This window comes from Bos indicus x Bos taurus, chromosome X (assembly GCF_003369695.1).
Source record: "Bos indicus x Bos taurus breed Angus x Brahman F1 hybrid chromosome X, Bos_hybrid_MaternalHap_v2.0, whole genome shotgun sequence".
In the NCBI taxonomy this organism is placed as follows: domain Eukaryota; kingdom Metazoa; phylum Chordata; class Mammalia; order Artiodactyla; family Bovidae; genus Bos; species Bos indicus x Bos taurus.
Genome location: NC_040105.1, coordinates 9,841,741 through 9,864,465, shown reverse-complemented (window position 1 = coordinate 9,864,465; position 22,725 = coordinate 9,841,741). Strand labels below are relative to the sequence as shown.

The 22,725-nt window shown below is 45.0% G+C and overlaps 1 protein-coding gene across 4 annotated transcripts in view; it reads right to left on the bottom strand.

Moving 5' to 3' along the window:
* Positions 1 to 20,832, bottom strand: part of PRPS2 (phosphoribosyl pyrophosphate synthetase 2) — a 30,054-nt gene extending 9,222 nt beyond the window's left edge. For 2 of the 4 annotated variants that reach the window (XM_027533677.1, XM_027533680.1), the window contains exons 1-6: positions 20,606 to 20,823; positions 15,194 to 15,377; positions 9,525 to 9,623; positions 8,350 to 8,474; positions 2,581 to 2,754; positions 1,515 to 1,674 (exon numbers count right to left, since the gene is read on the bottom strand). In XM_027533677.1, the coding sequence (XP_027389478.1) occupies positions 1,515 to 1,674; positions 2,581 to 2,754; positions 8,350 to 8,474; positions 9,525 to 9,623; positions 15,194 to 15,377; positions 20,606 to 20,727 (864 nt within the window). In that variant the 5' untranslated portion in view covers positions 20,728 to 20,823. Of the gene's footprint in view, positions 1 to 1,514; positions 1,675 to 2,580; positions 2,758 to 8,349; positions 8,475 to 9,524; positions 9,624 to 15,193; positions 15,378 to 20,605 lie in introns of all 4 variants that reach the window. The other 2 variants (XM_027533681.1, XM_027533678.1) reach the window with 2 other exon arrangements.
* Between the last annotated feature and the right edge of the window lie 1,893 nt (positions 20,833 to 22,725).

Below are 22,725 nucleotides of genomic sequence, written 5' to 3'. Positions count from 1 at the left end.
AGAAGATTTTTGTCTCTCGGTTTCTGAAAACACAGATACCACAGCATCTAACGATACAGCTGTAATCACCTAACTCCAAGGTCAGCATTAGAACAGCCATACACAATGGAGAAGGCAATGGCACCCGACTCCAGTACTCTTGCCTGGAAAATCCCACGGACGGAGGAGCCTGGTAGGCTGCAGTCCGTGGGGTTGCTAAGAGTCGGACATGACTGAGTGACTTCACTTTCACTTTTCACTTTCATGCATTAGAGAAGGAAATGGCAACCCACTCCAGTGTTCTTGCCTAGAGAATCTCAGGGATGGGGGAGCCTGGTGGGCTGCTGTCTAAGGGGTTGCACAGAGTCAGACACGACTGAAGAGACTTAGCAGCAGCAGCAGCAGACAATGCATAAATGCATAGGCATGGCTGTGTTACAATAAAACTTTATTTACAAAAGCAGATGGTGGGCTGGATTGGGCCTGCAGGCCTTAATTTACTGACTCTCAACTACTGAGAATCAGACATGAAAATCTAAGGCAAAGCTATTTTGAGCATTTTCAAACAAATCTCCTGGGGCCAAATGAACTGCGTTGCTCCCTGATAGATGAGAAATCACAAGGTGGATCACTCTGATCCATCTTCATGCTCTAATGATGGGAATGGAGGCTTCCAGCAATGAAAGGACTTGCCAAGGTTCACCAAGCTACAGAGGCCAAACAAGAATTCAAACCCTTCGACTTATTTCAGGTCAACTGGTGTACAGCAATCATTGCCACCTCTCTGGGGGCCCCCAAGTCAGGAGGGATAGGAGTAAACCCTTGGTACAGCCTTATCATTTCAAACAGAAACCTTGCACCCATTAAACACTAACTCCCTAAAGCCGCTCCTGGCAACCACCACTCTACTTCCCCTTTCTATGCGTCTGACTACTCTAGGGCCCTCAGGTTAAGTGGAATCTAGTTTAAATATCACACAGCATTTGTCCTTTTGTGACTAGCTTCTTTCATTTAGCATACCATTTTCAAGATTCATCCATGTTACTGCATGTGTCAGAATTTCCTTCCTTTTTAAGACTGAGGAATATTTCACTGTATGAAGAGACCACACTTTGGTTACCCATTCAACTGGCGCTGGATAGTTTGGTCATTTCCACCTTTTGACTATTCCGACTAGGGCCTGCTATGAATGTTTGTGTGCAAGGTTTTGTTGAACACCCGTTTTCAGATTCAGGGGAATAATCCTAGAGGCGGACCTGGTGGATCATACGGTAATTCTGTTTAGCTTTAGCACAGTCTGTTTCTTAATGGTCTTTACTGTGGCTTTATTCACTTACTCTTTATAACTTTGACCTCTGCTGACCCCAGCTTTTCCCAGATTATCTAACATGTATCAGACCTTCCCATTACAGGAAGCTACAACCTCTGCCAACATCTGCCTTAGCAAGGGGTCACACATGCAAGATGCAATGCTATTTTTCGGGATGTGAGCTAAGTGTCTCACTGCACGGCTCTGCCAGCAGTGTAGCCAGTACCTGAATCTTGGAGCAGTGTTTCATCTTGTCCTCTTGGGGAATAGTGTTTGTCACAACAACAGCCTCAAAGGCAGCATTATTTATTCTGGAAATAGCTGGCCCAGAGAAGATCCCATGGGTAAGGATAGCATACACTTTGGTGGCTCCAGCCGAGAGTAGTCTATAAAACAAAAGACAAAAAAGTTAAGTGCACACAAATATTCTTGAAACATTCTCCCCTTTGTGTGAATTTAGAAGCAATAGTGTGTTCCATATAGGAAAACATGAAACCAATTTCACTCACATTTATTAGTCTAAAACATGATCTTTTAAGCTATGTGCTGACCAAACACTTTATATTTCCTTACATCAGGGATTATCACCCTTGGCTTTGGGCCCGGACAATTCTTTGTTGTGCAGCACACATCCCTGGCCTCTACCCAATAGCAACACCCCTCCCCTCAGTTGTCACAACCAAAAATGTCTCCCGACATTGTCAAATGTCTCCTAGGAAACAAAACTGCCCAGGTTTAAAAGAGCAAAGCCAAAACGTCCCATGTTGACATACAATCAATACAAAAAGGTGAGCTATTCTACACTCTTAGTTTTGCTCTGTCTTTGAAACCTTCTGTGCACTGGACCCTCCCAGCACATCTCAGTCCATGCATTCTGCAGCCATGCACAGGTGGGCAGTGGCTCCTAGGTAGGATAGCCCAGCTCTAAGCCCCTGGAAGGCCACAGCTGATAAAGCTGGAGTGAAAGCGAGCAAAGGAAGGGAGGGCCTAAAGAGGCCGAAAGACTGTCTTTTCCCCTCTGCTCAGTTTCAGAAGCTTCTTCTCTGAACTTTTAAAAAAAATACACTGCAAGTAAAACCTTGAAAACAAACACCAGGCCATAAAGGACCACGGTTTTTTCCCTACCAAGACAAAAAGAAATGGGCCTAGAAACTGACTTTGGTCTGAAAATCCACTACTAAGCAGTCAGTAATAATTAGGAGGACGGAGCTCGGTTTTTAGCAGCTGATGCTTCTCCTTTCTTCATGAGATGGCCTAGCACTTTCCTGAAGGGTCTGGAAGCACCCTCATACTTGTCTGCAGCATGGCAGATGGTGCCACAGGTGTCGGCCATGTCATCCACAAGGATGGCCACGCGGTCCTTCACGTCGCCCACCAGGACCATCCGGTCCACTTCATTCGCCTTCTTTCTCTCCTTGTGAATCAGTGCAAACTCCACGTTCAACCTGTCCGCGATTGACGTGACCCTGCTCAAAGACATATACAAACACAGACTTAGTGAACATAGACTTCTGGTTATTGCAGGGGGTTGGGGGGAGGCTGGGAAGAAGGGATAGTTAGGAAGTTTGGGGTGGACATGTATACACTGGTGTATTTAAAATTGATAACCAACAAGGATCTACTGTATAGCATAGGGAACTCTGCTCAATATTATGCAACAAACTAAATGGGAAGAGAATTTGAGAAAGAATAGAAACGTGTAAATAAATAACTGAATCACTTTCCTGTACACCTGAAACTAACACAACACTGTTAGCCAACTATACTCCAACATAAAATTAAAAGTTAAAAAGATACATAGGGAAAAGAAGGAAAAGAATTACAGCTGAAGTCTGAAAACATATTCCCAAAATTACATTAGAAAACTCTCGGTTTACAAAATAAGAAAAAAAAAATAGACAGATGTGTCAAATATTGTCAAAACAAAAAAGACTGTGCTTCTCACAGCTGCATTTTAGGACTATTGTAACTAGCCCCACTCAAGATAATGCAGGAATCAGGCCTCGCCTGAAAAGCCAGGCCTGGTGTGGGGTATGTGCTAAGCAACCAACACGGAGGAATGTGCCAGGACATGGCCTTGTGCCTGGAGCAGCTGGGGAAGAAAGCCAGGGTGCCTTGACCACGGTCTAAAACTCCTGACACTCAACAGGCTGATGTTTACGGGCATCTTGTAAAGTCAGAGGCCCAAATGAAAGTAAATTATTTAGAAAGTACTAACTGCTCAGTTTGGGGAGCAGCCATGAGGGACAAAGTCCTGTTTAGCGAAGCCACGTAAGCTGAAGGCTTATGACAAAGGGCTTGACTGCACTTGAGGCCTCTGAGATTGTAATCACAGTCCAAGCCTCTGCCCATCTACAGCAAAGGCTCAAAGTCATCAGCCCTGAAAGGCCTGAACTGGCTAAAGGAGAAGTTGGCAGGCTAGGCTTGCTGCTGAGCCCGGGGCATTCTACATTTTTCCTGTGAAGAACAGACTTCCATGATGAAACTTAGCATAAAATAATCCCACTGACATAAGGGAACATGAAATATCCTGTTTCACTTCTTAAAATGACAGTCTCTTATTATGCAATGCAGCTGAAAAAAATTTTTGAAGGACCAAAACACAGACTCAGACACAACCCAATTTAGTATGCAGTCACTAGAGGATACAACCTCTGGATGCTTAAGTCCTGGCACCACTCACTGTGTCCTCCTCAAATGGTGACCAAGTAGAGCCCGGCCCAATCATTGAGGAGAACCCACTTTCTGGGGCCAAGAGGGCAGCAGGAAGGGGACTGTGTACCATGGGTTACCCCTGCTTGTTTCTGAGAACATACAACAACTGGTATCATTTGTAACTGTGGTAGACAAAGTTATACATATTATATACAGAGGTATGTATACCTAATAGAATTTGAACACTGACAAAAATTTTGCCCCATAATCGCCTTAAAACATATACTACTCTCTTTATGCCAATTTCATAAAAGATGTGCTCTTTAAACTCCAATTAAGGAAAGCTAGTTTCTCAGAAAATAAGACAGATTTTGCCAAGAAAAGCCTCTTGAACACCTTACATATGAGCATATAAAAATTTTGTTTCTATGTAAGGATCAGGAAGACCTCGGTAGGGCAGGGCCAAGGTCCACAGCCTCACACGGGGACGCACCACCACGTGGGGTGAAGGTGGCATGGCCTGTGTTCATCTGTCTGCCAGGGGATCTGCTCTCCTGAGTCTGCGAATAAACACACCAGCAGGGGGCGCAGCGGCCCGAGTGGGAAGGAAGCTGAGCTATGCAGTTTGGTGGGTAGGGTGGGGGTCAGGGGGATAGAGGAAGGCATGGAACATGAGTGGGGAGCCCCAGGCACTTCAGGTACCCAATGGCAATGTCAGAAGCAGAAAAGCAGGGAAACTATTCCTGCAAAAAAGCTCCAGGGTTGTTACAATATCCCTATTTCTCCACAGGTTCCCATGCTTCTCTTCCAGGTGTACAACTGTGACTTACTGCCTATTCCTAACATACAGTTGTTGAGACAGGGTATTATACAGAAATCTCAGGCGGAAAAAGCTAGAACAACAACAACAAAAATACATAGTTCAATTTCTATTTCTTCTGGATACACCATTACAGTCTTTACAGAAGAAAAAGAAAAAAAAAGGAAAATCTGAAATAGTTGCACCAACTTCCTGAACCAGTTTTATGTGAATATTGACCATATCAACAGTGGCGTGCTTCCTTCCTAAGGTCTACTTTTTTCTCAGCTTCAAAGACTACCCACGAGTGACCTCTTGTGGTGATATTAAGTTTTACCTGGAACAAATTAAGCTTCAAAGGTTTTTCTACAGCAACAAGTCCCAATTTCTCAGACACCTATTTTTGTCTGTGTGTGTGAAAAACAACTTATCACATCAAGCAAAGAAGTCACAGATAATGTCAACTGCATGTACCATGTGTTACTTGCGAGGCTATTTTGTTGGTTGGGGAATAGCTTACTCTAGGATATGCGAGATGTGTAGCAAAAATTTAAGGGAAAAGAAACAGAGGTGACAAGAATTCTGAAATGCACACCCTTAAAAAGTTTGCCTTTCCCAGCAGAGAGGGAGCAGCAGGGTAGTCTGAGTGGAACTGATCTGAAGGGGCTCTGAACAAAAACAACATCTTGCTGCTGGCCTAGCTAGCCGATTCTGTTATTATTATTATTTTTTTTTTTTAGCAGGGGTTAGCAAGTGCATGAGGGAACTTGGCATATAATAAAAGATGGTACTTCAAGTCAAAGGGAAAAGAATTGATTACTTAACAGTTTGGGGACAATCTAAATAGCTGGGAACAGGGGAACTTGGATTCTTCATTCACTGTTTATTCCAAAACAAGTTTCAGATTGAAGAAAAATCAAAATATTAAAAAGGAAAAAAGCAACCCTTAAAATACGTAAAATCAGAGGAGAGGAAAAATGTTAAGGGTGAAGCTTTCATAAACCCAGAAGCCATAATTTGAAAAAGAGATAAATATGACTACATAAGAATGTTTTAAGAGTCTTGCAGAGAAGAAAAACACAAGAAGTGAAAAACTTGGAGAATTATTTGCTACACAGAGAAGCAAAGATGTCACTTCCTGCCTGCACAGAACTTCTAACAAACCAGAGGAAGAGGCCTCCAGCTGATAGAACAAGCAAAAGGTAGGAACAAAAAATAAACATGCTGGAAAGAGCGCTCAACCTTATGCACAGCAACTGGAATTAACAGGAAGACATGCCCTGTACCACTCAGCTGATCTGTAAAGTAAAAAGAAGTTTGATCAAGTGCTGAGCAAATGAGCCTGTGTACGAAGTCACTGGCATGCATAGTCAGGAATGTCAACTGGTCTTTTCCTCCTTAACTGAAGTATACTTGATTTACAATGGTGTGTTAGTTTCAGGTGTACAGCACACTGATTCAGTTATACATATGTGTGTGTGTATATATATATTTATTTTTTTTTCAGATTCTTTTCTATTATGGTTTAAGATATTGCATATACTTCCCTGTGCTATACAGTAGGTTCTCGCTTGTCTATTTTATACACAGTAGTTTTATCTGCTGATCCCAATGTTTTATCTTCTTTGAAAGACCCAATTTTGCCGCTGTCCATCAAAACCGAAATAGCTCATGCTCCTGGACTTGGTGACAGTAGTTCTAGGAACACTTGTACTTCCACTACTTGCACATGTATAGGAAACGTGAAAGTGAGTGTCGTGCTGCAGGAACGTGCCTAAGAACACCAGCAACAGCACCAACTCAAGAGGAATGAGACTGGCTAAAGGAATCCCTACGCCTACACACAAGGGCCTATTACCCAGCCGCCAAAACCAAGAAAGCCGGGCTCCTGCACAGCTGTGGAACGCTTGCTAAGGTGGAACACACTTTTAAAAAACACAGAGAAGTATGTGCAGCGTATTATCATCTGTGTGAAATAAAAAGGGAGATACATGTTTCAATAGCATTTCCAAATGCTATTGGAAAGACTGGAAAGAATAGAGGCCTCTCAAGAAAGAGGTGGGACACATCACCTCATCCAAAAAAAAAAAAAAAAAAACGGGAGGGGGCTGGGATGGGAAAAGATAAGGCCATACAAGTTTGTGGACGGAGCTCTCTTCACGTCGCCCTTCCTAACGGAGAGCCCTCTCCCCACCAGAGAAGCAGTTGTGTGCTTCTACCCGGGGACCGAGTCCGGAGTCTCGGCGCACAGTACAGCACTCTATCGAATCGGCGTTCCACCGCCTTCACCCTGATCCTTAACTGTCTCTACTGACTGCTCAGTACACTTCCTGAGGCCATTCAGCGTGCCTGCGCTCTGTTGCTTTTAGTGCCAAGCCAGTTTCTGGCCAGCATCCTCCTTTTCCAGCCTAGCACTGTTCTGTGGCTCCACGAGGTAGGCTGCCCGCCGCCCAGTCATCTGCAAGCTCGGGCTCTCCGGGGGCTGCACCCTCTCGCTTTCCTAACTTGGATCATCAGGTGGTCTTCATCGCATGAGGTGGTCTTCCGCGGGGAGTATTTCCTGAACAGCTGGGCTTGTGGAATTCTCCCTCTGCCGTTCTGCAGCCTGGGGTCCATTTTCCCAGCACTGGGACCCCCACACCAGGGTGCAAGTGCAAATCCCACCACACATCCAGCCGTAGCATAGACCCTGAGCTGGCGCTCTCGCAGGTGGCGCCTTTCTCCCTGCCCTCTCCCTTCTCTCCGGAGGCTCCCCTGTGGGCACTAGCCTCTGCCAAGCCACCCGTCTCTTCCTGGATCCGACCCATCACCCAGGTCACCCTGAGCGCAGCTCTCAGCCTTTTTTATTTCTTGGCCACAGTTATCTCCCTTTCCCTGGCAGTTCAGTTGGTAAAGAATCCACCTGCAATGCAGGAGACACCGGTTTGAATCCTGGGTCAGGAAGATCCGCTAGAGAAGGGATAGGCTACCCACTCCAGTATTCTTGGGCTTCCCTTGTGGCTCAGCTGGTAAAGAATCTGCCTGCCATGTTGGATACCTGGGTTTGATCCCTGGGTTAAGAAGGGAAAGGCTAACCACTCCAGTATTCTAGACTGGAGAATTCCATGGACTGTATAGTCCATGGGGTTGCAAAGAGTCAGACACGACTGAGCGACTTTTACTCACTCACATACTCACTCACTCATCTCCCTTTCTCTCGGGCTGCTCTGTCGACAGGGATTTTAAAACTGTTGTATTTTGGCTTCCATTGCTAAGTGTTTGTAGTAAGAAGGCCAAGCTTGGTCAGTTGTGTTGTGAAGTGAAAGCCTTATTTTCCAGTTAGGCTCATGGCTTCTATCACCAGAAATAAAAGCTTTTTAAAAACTCAGAACATTCTTTGCTGAAAATAAATGTCTATGTGTATTTTTTTTTCTTTCGTGAGTGATGAAATATTAAAGATGACAGCTCTCTGCTCTGGAGGTGAAGCCTGTTGGTTACTTACTTGGTCATCTGCAAAATAAACTGGTAAGTCATTTAAGACATGCTTCCTTACCTAACACATACAGCAAGGAAAAAGCAGTTAGCAAACCCAGAAACCTGCCTCGTGCCACCTGAGCCTGTGCAATACCTTTTGGCGCCCCCAGCGTCAGGTGAAACAATGATACAATTTTTCCAGTCAGTGATGTTCTCCCGAATCCACTGCAGGACCGCAGGCTCTGCGTACAAGTTATCCACGGGGATATCAAAGAAGCCCTAAAGGGAGAAGTGGGTGTCATGTTATAACAGGGCTTTTTAAAAAAGATCTTCTCTGCAATTAAATAAAATTTGAATTTTTTATTCAAAAGAAGCCTTTTCAACAGATTCCCCTTTTACTTCTTTTTAAAAATATTTTTTTCAATTGAAGTATACATTGTATTTCTTTTTTAAAAAATGTTTTTGTAACTGAAGTATAGTTGATTGACAATGCTATGTTAGTTTCAGGTATACAGCCAAGTGATTCAGATATATATATATATATATATATATATATATATATATATATATTCTTTTTAAGATTCTCTTCTGTTATACGTTACTACAAGATGCTGAATATAGTTCCCTGTGCTATACAGTGGGTTTTTGTTGTATATCTATTTTATATTTTATCCTTCCCCCCACATTTTCCCTTTGGTAACTATTAAGTTTCTTTTCTGTGTCTGTACAGACTCCCTTTTCTTAATTCAAATGGAATTAAATCAAAAGACAGATACGTTCCAGAAGCAGATTTTGGTTCAGCTGGTATCTTTGGGGACATGGTCTATTACCTTATGATCACCACTATTCTAAGAAAAGGAGACTGTCTTTGTAGATAAGTGGGGGAAAGATTTGGTTAAAGCTAATCTTAAGCATCTTATTGTAAGCCAAATAATTCACAGTTCACTGTACTGCAGGGCAGGCATACTGTAATTCGGCCTGTTTTATAGATGAAGGAACTAAGTTATGAAGAGTATTTAAAAACTTAACAACTCTCCCATTCTAATTATTGGCAAAAGTTGAGGCAGAATTACAGAGTTTACTACCAAGAAGCCATTCCTGCTCCTCCAAAATTGAGTGGAGGCAAGGTGGTGGTGGAGATGGGCGATATCAATGTTAAATTATCTAAGTTCAGTAAAAAAGACGAAAATCCCAGAGAGTCACCATATACAAACTTAAAAACACAAGTAGTGTTACCTCCTTTGAAAACTAACCTAACAGAGAGTTAGGATTTAACCACTTGCATTAAGCCCTCACTATAACCAAGAACAACAAAGAAAATGCTGGAACCTGTATCTGAGAGGCATGCAGGTCCATGGTGATGATGTGATCCGCTCCAGCGACAGAGAGCATATTGGCCACAAGCTTTGCTGAAATCGGAGCACGACTCTAAAATACAAAGGCACAACTTTTATAATAAGGGAGAGATGGCGACATTCAGATTTCTCCCACTGAGATCTACAGGAGAAAGATGAATCACAGATGTGTTATTACATGTAAAGAGAAGTAACATTAATAATTTAATTCCTCAGTAATTTGAATTTAGTAATTTAAATTATTTAATTAATAAAGAAAGTTATAGATTATAACAGCAAAAGAGACTCATCCCAGTTTTATTCACCAAATACTAATTATTTATTATTGGGAGACAGTGTGCCTGACACTGGATACAGAAAACAAATATCAAAGAAGCAAAAATTAAAGATAAATACACATAATACCACAATTTATGTAATTCCAATTGTGACAACTAGGTAGAATAAAAGGTACCAAGAGAGAAAGTGAGAGGGAGACAGAGACACAGACAGACAACAGCATGAAGGACAAGAAGTTAAAAGACATTAGTTGTCAGAGGCCCCTCTAAGGAAAGTACTTCTTTTTTTTCTTAAGTTCACAACTGAGCAATTTAAAAAAAAATTTTTTTAATATAAATTTATTTAATTGGAGGCTAATTACTTTACAATATTGTATTGGTTTTGCCATACATCAACATGAATCTGCCACGGGTGTTCAGGAAAGTGCTTCTTAAGGCGAGGCCAGCAGAGGCAGAGACTAGTGGTGCAGAAAGAGCCCATGTGACATCATGGAGGCTGAGAGGTCACTCACATCCAAGGACGGACAGAGCCTAGTGTGGCTACCTGGTGGTCCAGGATGCAGCGCAAGGGGATATCTGAAGGGAGGCAGGGCTACATCTTCAGAGCCCCAAAGGTCAGTCCTTAAAGCTGAGTTTCTGCACTACAGCTAGAAGCAAAGGCTGTTACGAATTCAACAACAACCAGTAGGAAGAAAGAACAGCTTAAGGTGATGGATCAGCTGATATTTAGAGAAACAGACCGCAGTGTGACACTGTATCTTCTTGAAGGTACCTAAGTTCTTCATAGCTTTAGCTTCCACACCATAAGTGATGGACATGAACTCTGCCCACGTCAAAACAATCCAAGGGACTATACAGGCATGATTAGGCCTACGGAAAGAGTTCAGCACTTTGCTATAAATCAAGCATTCTTACATACAACAAAAAAGAAAATGTAAGCTTAATAGAAGATTTTATTCAAACTTACAATGTTATGTAAGTTTCAATTATACCTAAAAGCGGAAAACAAAGATTTCATTCAAAATAGTAATAAATGATCTCTGTTAAATACACAGACATGCATACAGTATATTCCTGTAAAAACACACACAGGAATTAAATCAAAATGTGAACCGATTATTTTTATTTTCTCTAGTATCATTCTTTTCTAAAAAAAGAAATTATATTTTACGATAATTCACACGCCCACACACACATACACTTTTTTTTCCCACACACAAAGAATGAGAGGAAATATCCCAAATGTTAACAGTAAATGTTTCCAGAAAGTGAGATGATGGGGAAATAGTTTTCTAATTTTTTGTGAATCATTCGACTCAGGTTTTTTCACAATGTAACTCCCCTGCTCTGTTCCACGTTGTCCTTGAGATAAAAAGCCTCCCGCCAGTGTGTGGCTCTAGCTACTTAGAAGTGGTCTGCCCTGCACCCTCAGCCTCAAGGAGTGGTCCTCCCCAGAGCGGGCTCTGGGCCCCCTCTCTCCCTCTTCTGGAGAACACTGTAAGCCTTGCCATCTACACCCACACTCCCACCTTACCCTTAATCTGCCCCTACCTTTGCAGACCCTGTATGTCTGATCCTCCAGATCTGGTTCCAATCTCCAAACTTTAAGGCACCTGGAGAGTGATCTGTCCGTTATAAAGGGACACAGCATTTGGCCCCCACCATGTGGGACCACCGTAAGCCACCTGCTTAAAGATGGACATCAGAAGATCGTTTACGTAGAATGCATAGTTCACAACTAGACTATGTGTCCCTCAAGAGCAAAGGATTGGTTTTGGAGATGTCTACATCACCTGCAACCCCAGCTCTGTACCTTGCATGTGACAGTTCTTCAATAAATATTTCATAACAGGATTTCTAGAACACTGAGTTTCCAAGGCTTAGTCATTCACCCCACTGACTGGGAGAGTTACTTAGTCTAACAAAATTCCAGGGTAATTAAAAGAACAAATCCATCGCTGGGAATGTGATTCACTATGCTGATCAACTTCCTCTAAGTTGATAACCTGCAAAAAGATTCCTCTGTCTCTCCACGGCATCAAGCCATTCTTACTTCTGAGAGCTAGAGCACAGGAGCAATTTCTAAATCCATACTTTCTGCTCTCCTTCAAACTCTGTTTTAGAAGTTAATTTTCAGACCATCTTTCATGATTTGCCTTAACACCCAACTGCATCTTGCAAGAAAAATGATTCCCAGGTTTTAACTGACTTTATGGTTAAGAAAGAGAAAAAACTAGTATGGCATTTCAACAAAGGTAGTCAAGGTACAGCAACTGCAAATAAAACGGTTGACTCCCCTAATGAAAAATGGTTAAAAATCAAATATTTTGTGAGCCAGACCAGTCTGGACAAAGATTCTCCAGAGAGTCCAGATTTCATTCAGCATATTAGCTGCTGCCCTGATAAAAAGCGTAAACTTCACAAGCTTTAAAAATGGAAAAGATTATAGAAATTTGTGTCAGCACAACTGTCCTCAATTTTTCCAGTTAAGAAATCAAAAGAAACAATGTGACCATTGAAAATAGATCATAACTTTGAAAATTTTGAAAAACAGCCCTCTGTGATTCCTTTTTTGCTATCAGTTTTTCTCCAACAATATGGCGTACCATTTCTGAATTCTGGGTTCCTTCTACTACTACTGGTGCCAACTCTCAACTGCTATCGTGGCCTGGCTTCTGTGTTGCTGACAGCGCTCACCTTGTCTCTTCTACCAGTGGTTAAGTTCAGAAAGTCGTGGGATTGTCTGATTGAGGTAAAAGAGAAAAGTGCCCACCGTATTGTTTCCAAGAAATGTTCCGACAGCAAAGTGACTAAGTAACAGTGAAAGAAAGGAAAGAAACTGGTGTTCAAAATGGCCTCCACAAGAAAACCTATCTAAACGTCCAACAATGGAAGCTGGATAAAGAGATAGTCAGACAAAGCAGATTCAGGGGATAGTTAAGCCCACTGGGGGCTCTGGAGGGCTCTTTGCCAGCAAGATGGCAAGTGGAGGCCAGAGGCCAAGAGTGACCTCACATCTCCTGTGGGAGCAGGAGATCAGCCACACAGACCCTGCTGGTGTCTCTGTATCATGATGATCAAATGGAAGAAACAAAGTTTGAAAATACAATCTTGGAACAAGAGGTAAGTTCCAGATACTTGCAAACAAAAAAATGCAGGTGTCTCAGTATTTGTATCAGTTAAAAAGAAAGTTAGGATAAAAAAAGACAACCAAAAACCAAAAAACCAGCTAGGGTTCCAAACTGTTAACACAGTGGTAGATGGCCAAGTAATAATAAAAGGAGTAATTTACTGAAAAAGCAGTAATGTATCAAATGTCTTAGTGCCAAGTGCAAAGGTTACTAGAAATAAAAGGAAAATCTGGTGACAAATGGCAGAATACAGAATTTACTAAACCTCCTGTTATGTAGAAGAGAGATGGTAGCAGAATATTAGCTTCTCTAGGACATAGACAAGAATGAAGATGCTGAATAATCCCATGGAAATGCACAAATGGGAGGAAGAGCTGGGACGACAGATTACACTGAGGGAACAAAAGAAATCAATTTAAATTTAGCAGCTAAAAATGCACATAAAACTTGCAAATCAAGTCTGGAATAAAAGCAGCTTGACAAATGATACGTGGGAGGTCATATGCCTCACCGGAGCAGATGGGACCTATACATAAGCTAAAGCCAAGTTACAAAGTGAAAGACACACACACACACACACACCTCTCCACATACTACACACTCTCCAATATTTCATGACAATGGCAATTACCTGCTATTCAATGTCCATAAATAAATGTTTTATAGACATACAACCATGCCCATTCATTTACATCCTGTCTCTGTCATACAACTGGAGCTTGGTAGTTAACACAGAGACCATACAGACCTTCACAGGAAAAGCTTGCTGACCCTTTCTAACATATATAATGAGTCACATTTCAAGTGCAGAATGGAGTTCTGGAGATCAAAATTTTAGTGTGCAATTCACTGAGTAAGCTGTGTTCAGCAGAGTCTGGAAATCACACCTGAAGGAGTTGACATTAAAATTTACGGGAACCTTGCTACAGGAATCCATATTTATAAACAACTTTTTTCACATGAGGGGAATCTTATGCACTGTTGAGAAATTTGCATTGTTTCAGAAAATCAATTCTGGAAACAAATGGAGGTGCACTGGAGAAAGTTTCTCTCACAACTAGTTATCCCATCACAGGACAATAGTTTGGCTGCTGAACTAAAAGGATTCACTTGGAACTGACCATCTATTCATAAAACACAAGGAGGGCAACAGCTTAAGTGTTGCTCCCATAGAGGGCTGAATGGTAACCCCAAAACTCACGTTCACCCAGAAGCTCAGACTATGACCCCACTGGGAAATCAAGTCTTTGCGATTTGATTTCAAAGCAAGATGGTCATCAAGATGAGATCATTCTGGATTAGGGGACTCCCTAAATCCAATGACTATCCTTTTATAAAAGGGGAAAGGACACCTAGACACAGGGCAATGACACTACCAGAGGCCGAGGAATGCCAGGAGCCCGCAGAAACGGAAGAGGCAAAGAAGGCTCCCCCTGGTGTCTCCAGAGGGAGTGCAGCCTGCTGGCACCTTGACCCCTGACATCTGGCCTCTAGGACAATGAGGGTGCACATTTCCGTCATTCTAAGCCTTCCAGTTTACGGTCATTTGTTTTGGCAGCCCGAGCAGAGTAATACGATCCCTTTGCAAGTTCCCCTCCACCTTCCCTGATTTTTCTTGACGGCAGAGACCATATCTTCTTCAGTTTCTTCTACAACCTCACAGGGCCTCCTACAATGCCAGTGTTGCAAAAAGGATAATTCAACAATACCAACTTCATTCCTGTGGGGGTGTTAAAAAGGGATACTGGTGTAAATTTAACTTGGTATCCTGAGAGAACTGTAGACTCACACACAGCTGAGATGGTGCATCCTTACCCTGGTTTTTCATGGTGACATTTTGCAGCCCTAAGGGAGGAAATCACAACCAGGATACTGACATGGATACAATCCAGGGGTCTGCCTGGGACTTATCAGCATTTTACACTCACCAGAGTGTGTGTGTGTGTGTATGTGTTTAGTTCTACTCCCCACCACAAAGACACACACCAGTTTCATCACAAGGACTATAGTAAGAGTATTTTCAGACCTGCAAAAATACTCTTTACCTGTTTCTGTATCTACAAACATGACGGCTGATTCAAAGATAAACCTTGGATAAGGGCAAGAAAGCATGTTTACTCCATCACAACAGTAGAAGGCCAACATTTCCCAAGGAGTCGGAGGTATGAAGTGAGAAAATAAACGCAGCCATCAAGCTGGAGCCAGTTCCTCCAGCAGCTGCCCTGCATGCATACCTTGTCCTTCTTGTCTTGCCGGGCGTAGGGGAAGCACGGGATCACAGCAGTCACCCTGGAGGACGACGCAATCTTGCAGGCGTTGATCATGATGAGTAGTTCCATCAGGTTGTCGTTGATCTCGCCACAGCCACTCTGGATGATGTACACATCTTCCCCTCTCACACTTTCACCGATCTCCACGCTAGGGAAAGGAAGGTGCTGCTGTTAATAGCTAAGCCTCCCTGGGATCACCCCTAACGGTTGCGACTCGCAAGTACTCAGCAGGCGGTGGTCCTTGAAGGTAGGACATCTTCCACTGAGAGGAGACAGAGCAAAATCAGCGAAGGGGAAGAGGCACACGGGCAAGGACTGGGCAGATTAGACACAAGCTTCCAACACTTCTTACCCGAGTGGAGTTGCAGAGGACATGTGTATTCCCCCCCAGCAACCAGCTGTGACAACACAATCATAGAGGAAGCCCTGTCATCCCGGGAAGCTCGTTGGAGACTCCGTTGCCTTGGGTTTTCTTGGGGGCCAGGGACTCAGTGTTAACCACATGGTTCACTGTTCAGCAGGGACCCTTTCCCATGAGCAATGGGGGAAACCTTGTGTAAACTCAGTTCCCAGAAGCCAGCCAAGGATCATCCTATAAAGGGGCCTTTTTCATATACGAGGGACTCTAATATGCTCTTTAGAAACTGTCTCTGGCCTGTTACATTAACTCTTTTTTGGCTCAGTACTGTATTCTAGTTTTTTACTTTCATTACTGTTACACATATACATTGCTTTAAAAATTCCAACCATTCTGTAAGGCCTGTAGCAAATAAAATAAGCCCAGAGGCAGCCAATTTCATCTCTTGATGTGGTTTTAACATATTTATCTTCAAAGTCCCTCAGTAATGCTTGGATTGCTTCATCTGGATTTTTCATTTTAGGCATCACGGGTTGACTTCTCACTCTGGACCATGAGGACTGACCCGTCCCTTCCCCATCCCATCCCCTGCATCAAGCACAGCCCTCCCATCTCTTGTCGCCATCCTCCCAGCACAGATCAGTTATCTGCCAACCAAATCTGAGGGCTGCATTTTAACTGTGTCGGTGCCATTCAGAGCCAAGCCATACAGTAAACTGAAAACCAAGTTCACGTTGCCTTTCTGTACACAATTTTGGGGGGTGGGTTGTTCACCTTGGAGGAAGTGATCCTACCTCTTCATCTACTAAGTTTTCCAATACAAATGGCAGCCTCAAAACTGAGCTAACAAACGAAACCCCACAATGTCAAGGTCAAGGCCTCGAGCGTGCCCTCTATTCCGCGGCCTGCTGGAGGCTCGCCCCCCCGCCTCCCCCCTCCCTCTGCTGGCTGACCTGGGTTCTCTTCCTGCCTGCACACAGCTGCCTCCTGGGGATTCCCTTCCCCTGTCTCCTGCCCTTGATTTCCCACTCTCTGTACCCTCTCTTGGTGCACTTGCTGGTTTTGCTGATGGACATCCTCTGGTAGTGTCTTGAAAAAAGCAAACAGGAGCTCAACTCTTTGAAAACTGCCTGCCAGGAAGTTGCAAGTGTAGGATTCTGGGGGTTCAACAAGAGAATGAGTGAATACAACACTGGCATACATATACAATCAGCTGTGCCCTTTCTCTTGTGATCAGAAGCCAATTATACCCAATAGTATTGGAAGAGCTGATTATTTCTAAAAGAAAATGGAAATATAAATGGTATTTGGAATACCATATAGTAGGCTATCTGCACCAACAGAAGCTTCTATCCAACTTCAAGTAAAATAATTAGAAGATAAAAATGCCATTTTTTAATTTGACATGATCTGGAAATAGTTTTGATCACAGTGGGTCAGCCTCCCACATACTCTGTGCTCTGCCATGGATGGAAAAGGTACAATGCCAGCCTCAGGATGAGCATATGACAGAGTTTGATGTACTCCTCTCGAGCTCAAGTACTAAGGAGCTAAACGTAATTCCTTTGTGAGCATCGCGTCAAATGTGAGGTGAAGTTGATTGCGAAATCCCAGTATTATAGCTCAGAGGTTGACAATCTACAGCCTGTGAGCTGAGAATAGTGTGGTGGGCAGAATGATGGCCTCCCAAAGACATCAATGTCCTAATCCCCAGAACCTTTGAATATGTTCATTTACAGGACAAAGGAGAAGCAAAGTGGCAGATGGAATTAAGAATACTAGTCAAGTCACCTGAAAACAAGAGAGATTATCCTAGACTATTCTAGTTGGCCCAATGTGATTACAAGGGCCCTTAAACATGGCAGAGGCAGAGAGGTCAGAGAAAGAGATCTGAGGGCCGAAGCAGGGTCAGAGATGTGCTATGTGGCTGGCCCTGAAGATGGAAGAATGGGCCAAGAGCCAAGGAAAGTGGGCAGCCTCTAAGAGCTGGGAAAGCAATGGGTGGATCCTGCCCTAGAGCCTCCACAAGGAACACTGACCCACAATGGATTTCTAACCCGCAGAACTGTAAGATGCAACAGCAACAGAGCTGCTATGGGCCCATGAAACCTAAAATGTTATCTGGCCACTTACAGAAAAAGTTTGCCAACAACTCCTGATGTTATGATTTTTTAGCCCCAAATTTCAGGGGGATAAACTTCTTTGCCCTATTTTTTCTAAGGAACAACCTCAATCCCCATGGGGAAGACAGAAACTACGTACGATCACCATGGCAACTTTTTCCCAAAGCTATTCCTGATTCTACTCATATAGATGGTCACGACTGATCTTTATTCTAGGTCTTTCAAAAATTGTGGGCAGAAGGCAGCATCCACTGCTCTTCACTGATCCTGAAATAAGGCTGATGAGTTTATCTGAGCCAACAACGAATGGGTGTGGCAATTAAAAGACAGCCACAAACTAACATGTTTTCCACCAAGAAGGGCAATCTATGGCCCCTCCCCGTGGACCTGGGAGGACTCTGCAATTGACAACACAATGTGACAGAAGTGTTGATGCCCTGACTTCGGGGTCCAGGCCTTCACAGACTGGGAGCTCTGACTTCCTGTGTTTTGAAGTCCTTGTGCTTGGATGCTAGTTTCCACGCTCTAATAAGGAAGCTCCAGCAGCCCTGTGGGGAGAGGTACAGAGGTTCCCAGCCAAGCTGCCAGGCCAAAGCTACTGCCAACTTACCAGCCATGCAAGCCAGCCAGCTCAGAAGTGGATTCTCCAGCCCCAGATGCCAACACGTGGGGCAGAAAGAAGCCTTCCTTACTGAGCCCTGCTCAAGTCAGTGTGAGAGTCAAAGAAATAACGATCGTACACAACAGATAACCAGGACTTTGGGTCTTACAATCCAGGTAGCCACTCTGGGCAGGTTAACTGACCAGCAGAAAGGGTTACAGTCGCCATCATCCGTGCTGTTCTAGGACGTCATCACAGCCTTTCAATGGTCAACTGGAAAGCTGGAACTGACATCTCCCTGTGGAGCTTAAATGATTTAGAGATGAGAAGGTAAAATCATGAGGCTCTGTGTCCAATTAGACAATGTTTTTTAAATGGGTAATAGGAGGAGTTGAGGACCAGCAGATGCCAAATCAGATTTATGGTCCTGGCTCAGGGAGAGATTTAGGAAGGGGCCCCTGGACCTGAACTGAAGCATTTTTCTCTTCCTTTCGCCCTTCTAAGCTTTTCATCTTTAGGACCACACAGTAAAAACCAGATTACCAGATTACAGGGAGACCTGTTTGTAAAAACTCAACCTCTGGGCCTAGACAGTTCATGGGAAAGAGGGAAGTCAGGAAGTTAACCTCTGATAGTCTAGATATTAAAAACATAAACTATAACTATACAGCAATTCCCAGACTTCATGGTGAGTGGTTTCTGATACCTCATGATTTCTAATTACCTGGTAATTATAAAATACTCAGAAACAATAATTTCTTCTTGACCTATATGACACCACCTCTGGAACACAAACTGTTATTCCTTTCTTCTGAAAGCTACTGAAACTTGAACAGGACTGCTAAATATTGTCGTATTCAAACCTAAATATACTATCCTTTGCCAGAACCCTGACCATCCTAGGAGACTTCGTATGGAACTCTGCAAAGTGGAATTCTTTAGCTGAAAGACTCCTGCATTAATACTACCTGCTACTCATTCACAAATGTGTCTTCACTTATATTATCACCAGGGTCATGTAATGGAAGAAGGAATTCACGGAGCCTAAAAAGCTGACTCAATAGCAAACAACACCTTCTCTCTCTGTCATAACAACCACTCCTCTGTAACTAAGCAATCTTTGCCTATGCCAAGGTCATCAAGATTTTTCTCCCGTGTTTTCTCTTAGAAATTTCCAGTTCTAGGTTTTACATTTAGATTTAGGATTTCAAGGTCATTTCTGAAATGGTAGGAAGTATGGATGGAGTTGTTTGGGGTTTTGGTTTGTTTGTTTGTTTGTTTTTGTTTGTTTGTTTGCAGCTCACCAACACTTGTTCCAGCCCTGCTTGTTGGAAATGTTGGCTGAACTGGGTCTTTGCCAAAGATATTAAAATGATTGGTAACTTAAAAAAATAGATCAGTAACTGAGTATAGTGGTAGATATTTAAGGGGGGAGGGAGAAGGAATGGGACCAACTTGAAATGAGTTAAGAGCTGCGTGGATGCAGGCAAGTGGAAAGAAAGGAGCCCCTGGCCCGGCTTCCGAGGGGGCCACCAGCCTGACCTCACTGAACGGAGGTCACCGCTTCTTGCGGACCTGAGACATGGGGAGCAGCAGTTACACTCAAGCCATGGCCTTGCTGCTGGACACTGCAGTGTCCCAGGACGATGAAGAAGCTGGAGAAGGAAAAAAAAAAAAGTCCATCATCTCTGAGGCAGAAAAGTTAGCACAAGGGATCCCAGCACGTGAGCCCTGAAGTTCTCAGGCTCTTTAAACCCTACGCAGGTCCACACCTGCTGGATAACTCAGGAGCTGGCACCCGAGCAACTTAGGACTGTCACCTGGGGAGCTTTCAACATGCGGACCCTCACAGCCCTCGGAAGAAACCTCCGGGAGCGCGGCGAAGCTGCATTTTCCACAGCCCCGGGCGAACCCAGCGCGCCGCCCGGACTGGGGACGTGGGCGGGACGTTCCCTAGCGCGCCCCGGGTTTGGGAGCAGCGCTGCCGGCAGGAACGCGGACCCCGGGGCGAACACGCCCCGGGCCATGTCCCTGCCCGCGTGCCCCGCACTCGATTCGGCTCCAGCTGTCTGCACCCACCTAGCCCCGCGGGCCGCCCGGGGGGTCGCTCTTCCCGGCTGGGGCCGCTCTCCTTGACTTCTCACGGACGCCGCGGCGGTGGCGCGGAGGCCGCGTCGTGGCCGGCCCGCCCCGGAAGGGGGAGCGGGCGGCCGCAGAGGGGGTCTCAGGCAGACGCCGGCCCCGGCCGGGCCGCTCAACCGCGCGCCCAGAGCCCTCCCCGGCCCGGCCCCCACCTGGTCTCCTGGTTGCTGAACTTCTTGGTGATCACCTTGCCCAGCTCCAGGCCCAGCCGGTCGGCCACGCGCTGGGACAGGTCCTGGTGTGAGCTGCCGCTGAAGAGCACGATGTTGGGCATGGTCGGGCGCGGAGTTCCGAGCGGCGCTGGGCGGCTGAGGCGGCGGTCACTCGGCAACCGGTGGCGAGAGCGGGAAAGCGCGACTGGCGGACACCGGGGAGGAGCGGAGTTAAAGAGGAGCTGGAGGGGGCGGGGCTGAGGGGCGGGGCCTGGGGAGGAGGAGCTGGAGGCGGTGGCGCTCAAGGGGCGGAGCTGCGGGGTGGGAGGAGTGGGAAAGCGCAGCCGCGGGCTTCGGGGGAGGAGCTGGAGGCGGGGCGGAGGAGAGGCAAGGCGCAGCCGCGGTCCCGGAGGCCGAGCTGAAGGAGGAGGAGCCGCGCGGTGGGAAGCGTGGGTTAAGCGCCGCCGTGAGTTCCGGAGGCGGAGCTGGAGGGGCGGGCCTGAGGGAGGAGGAGCTGCAGGAGGAGGCGGAGTGGGAAAGTGAGGCGGCAGGACCCGGAGGAGGAGCTGGAGGGGGAGGAACTGGAGAAGCGAGGCGGGGGAGGAGGAGCGCGAGGCGCGGAGAGGATGGAGGCTGGACGGGTAGCTGGAGGAGCGAGGGAGGGCGGGGCGGGAGGGGGATAGCAGGAAGAAGAGCCCCGAGGGTGTTGGCGAGGCGGGGGCTGCTGCACACCGAGGGCTGTAGGATGAGAAACCCTGGGTGGCCTGGCTCCGTGGGAGAGCTCCAGGCTCTAATCTTGATCTTTCCGTCCAGCTTCGCGGGGGAGTCAGTGAACCTGCTGAACTGTGCACAGACGGAGGGTGCGGCAAGGGGGGAGGGAGATGCCTCCCAGCAGGAGCGCCTCCCAAATTGAAATACCCTCAAACCCGTTGCAGATCGCTAGGGCAGTTTACAAGGTTCTGCACACTGGCCTGCAGGCGAGATCCACATCCTGCCTGTTTGTACCAGAGAGCGAAGCATCGCTTTACACTTGACCATTTCTGGATGTACCTGATAACAGCTACCATGCCATTGAACCCCGATTAAGAGAAGTGTTTTCCTTTCTCTGATTAATGGGTGTCTGCTGAAAAAAAAAAACAAACCTGTAAATTAGAGTTTGGATTTCATCAATAAAAACATTGTGAAGTTTTTCCCTTTCTTGCTATTTAAGTACCTCCATAATAGCCTCTTCATTTTGCCTCTTGGCCCACAAAGACTAAATTATTTACCATCCAGTCCTTCGTTAAAGAGCAGAATTGCCCGGGGCCCTTGAAAAAGCCACAATATCAGCGATCATCTGAGCCCTGACAGCAGCTAAGGGGCAAAGTTGCTTTCGATGTTGGATGGAGCCAAAGCCCCTCCAGATTCCCCATCTTTAGGTCGACCCGGTGGCCCTCGTATCAGCTTCACAGCCTCCTACCTGTTGCTTTCTCAAGGACCCGACCCCAGGAGCAAGACGGCCCAGGTGACTCCCAGCCACAGCCCTCCACATTCCCGGAGGCCCTGCCTTCCCTTCTCTCCCTGCAGACAGAGCAGAAAGGTTTTCTCAAGAAGCAAATACAAAACTAACACAACATTGTAAAGCAACTATACTCTAACAAAAAATTAATTTTAAAAAATAATAAAATATATTTTTCAAGGACATGGCAGTAGTTCACCATTTAAGAATGTTTGTGGCACAGGGAACTATATTCAATATTCTGTAATAAACCATAATGGAAAAGAATGTGAACAAGAATATATATATATATATAACTGAATCACTTTTCTATACATCAGAAGCTACTACAACATTGTAAATCAACTACACTGCAATTTTAAAAAGATACATAAAAAGCAAAATTTCTAAAAACAAAACAACAACAGGCAAAGAATCAAATACAGTCCCAAAGCCAACCTCTGGGCACAAAGCAAATGCAGGGGAAAGGAGTGTGTTACACAGGGGTAGAGGGCCTTTGCATTCATGATGCTAGTCACAGTTTAACATTCTCAATGTAAACAAATTAAACAGGGTGGATAAATGGCTAGGTTTTACCTTATGTTGCCAAGAATTGACTCTCCATCAATAAGAGAAAGCCACT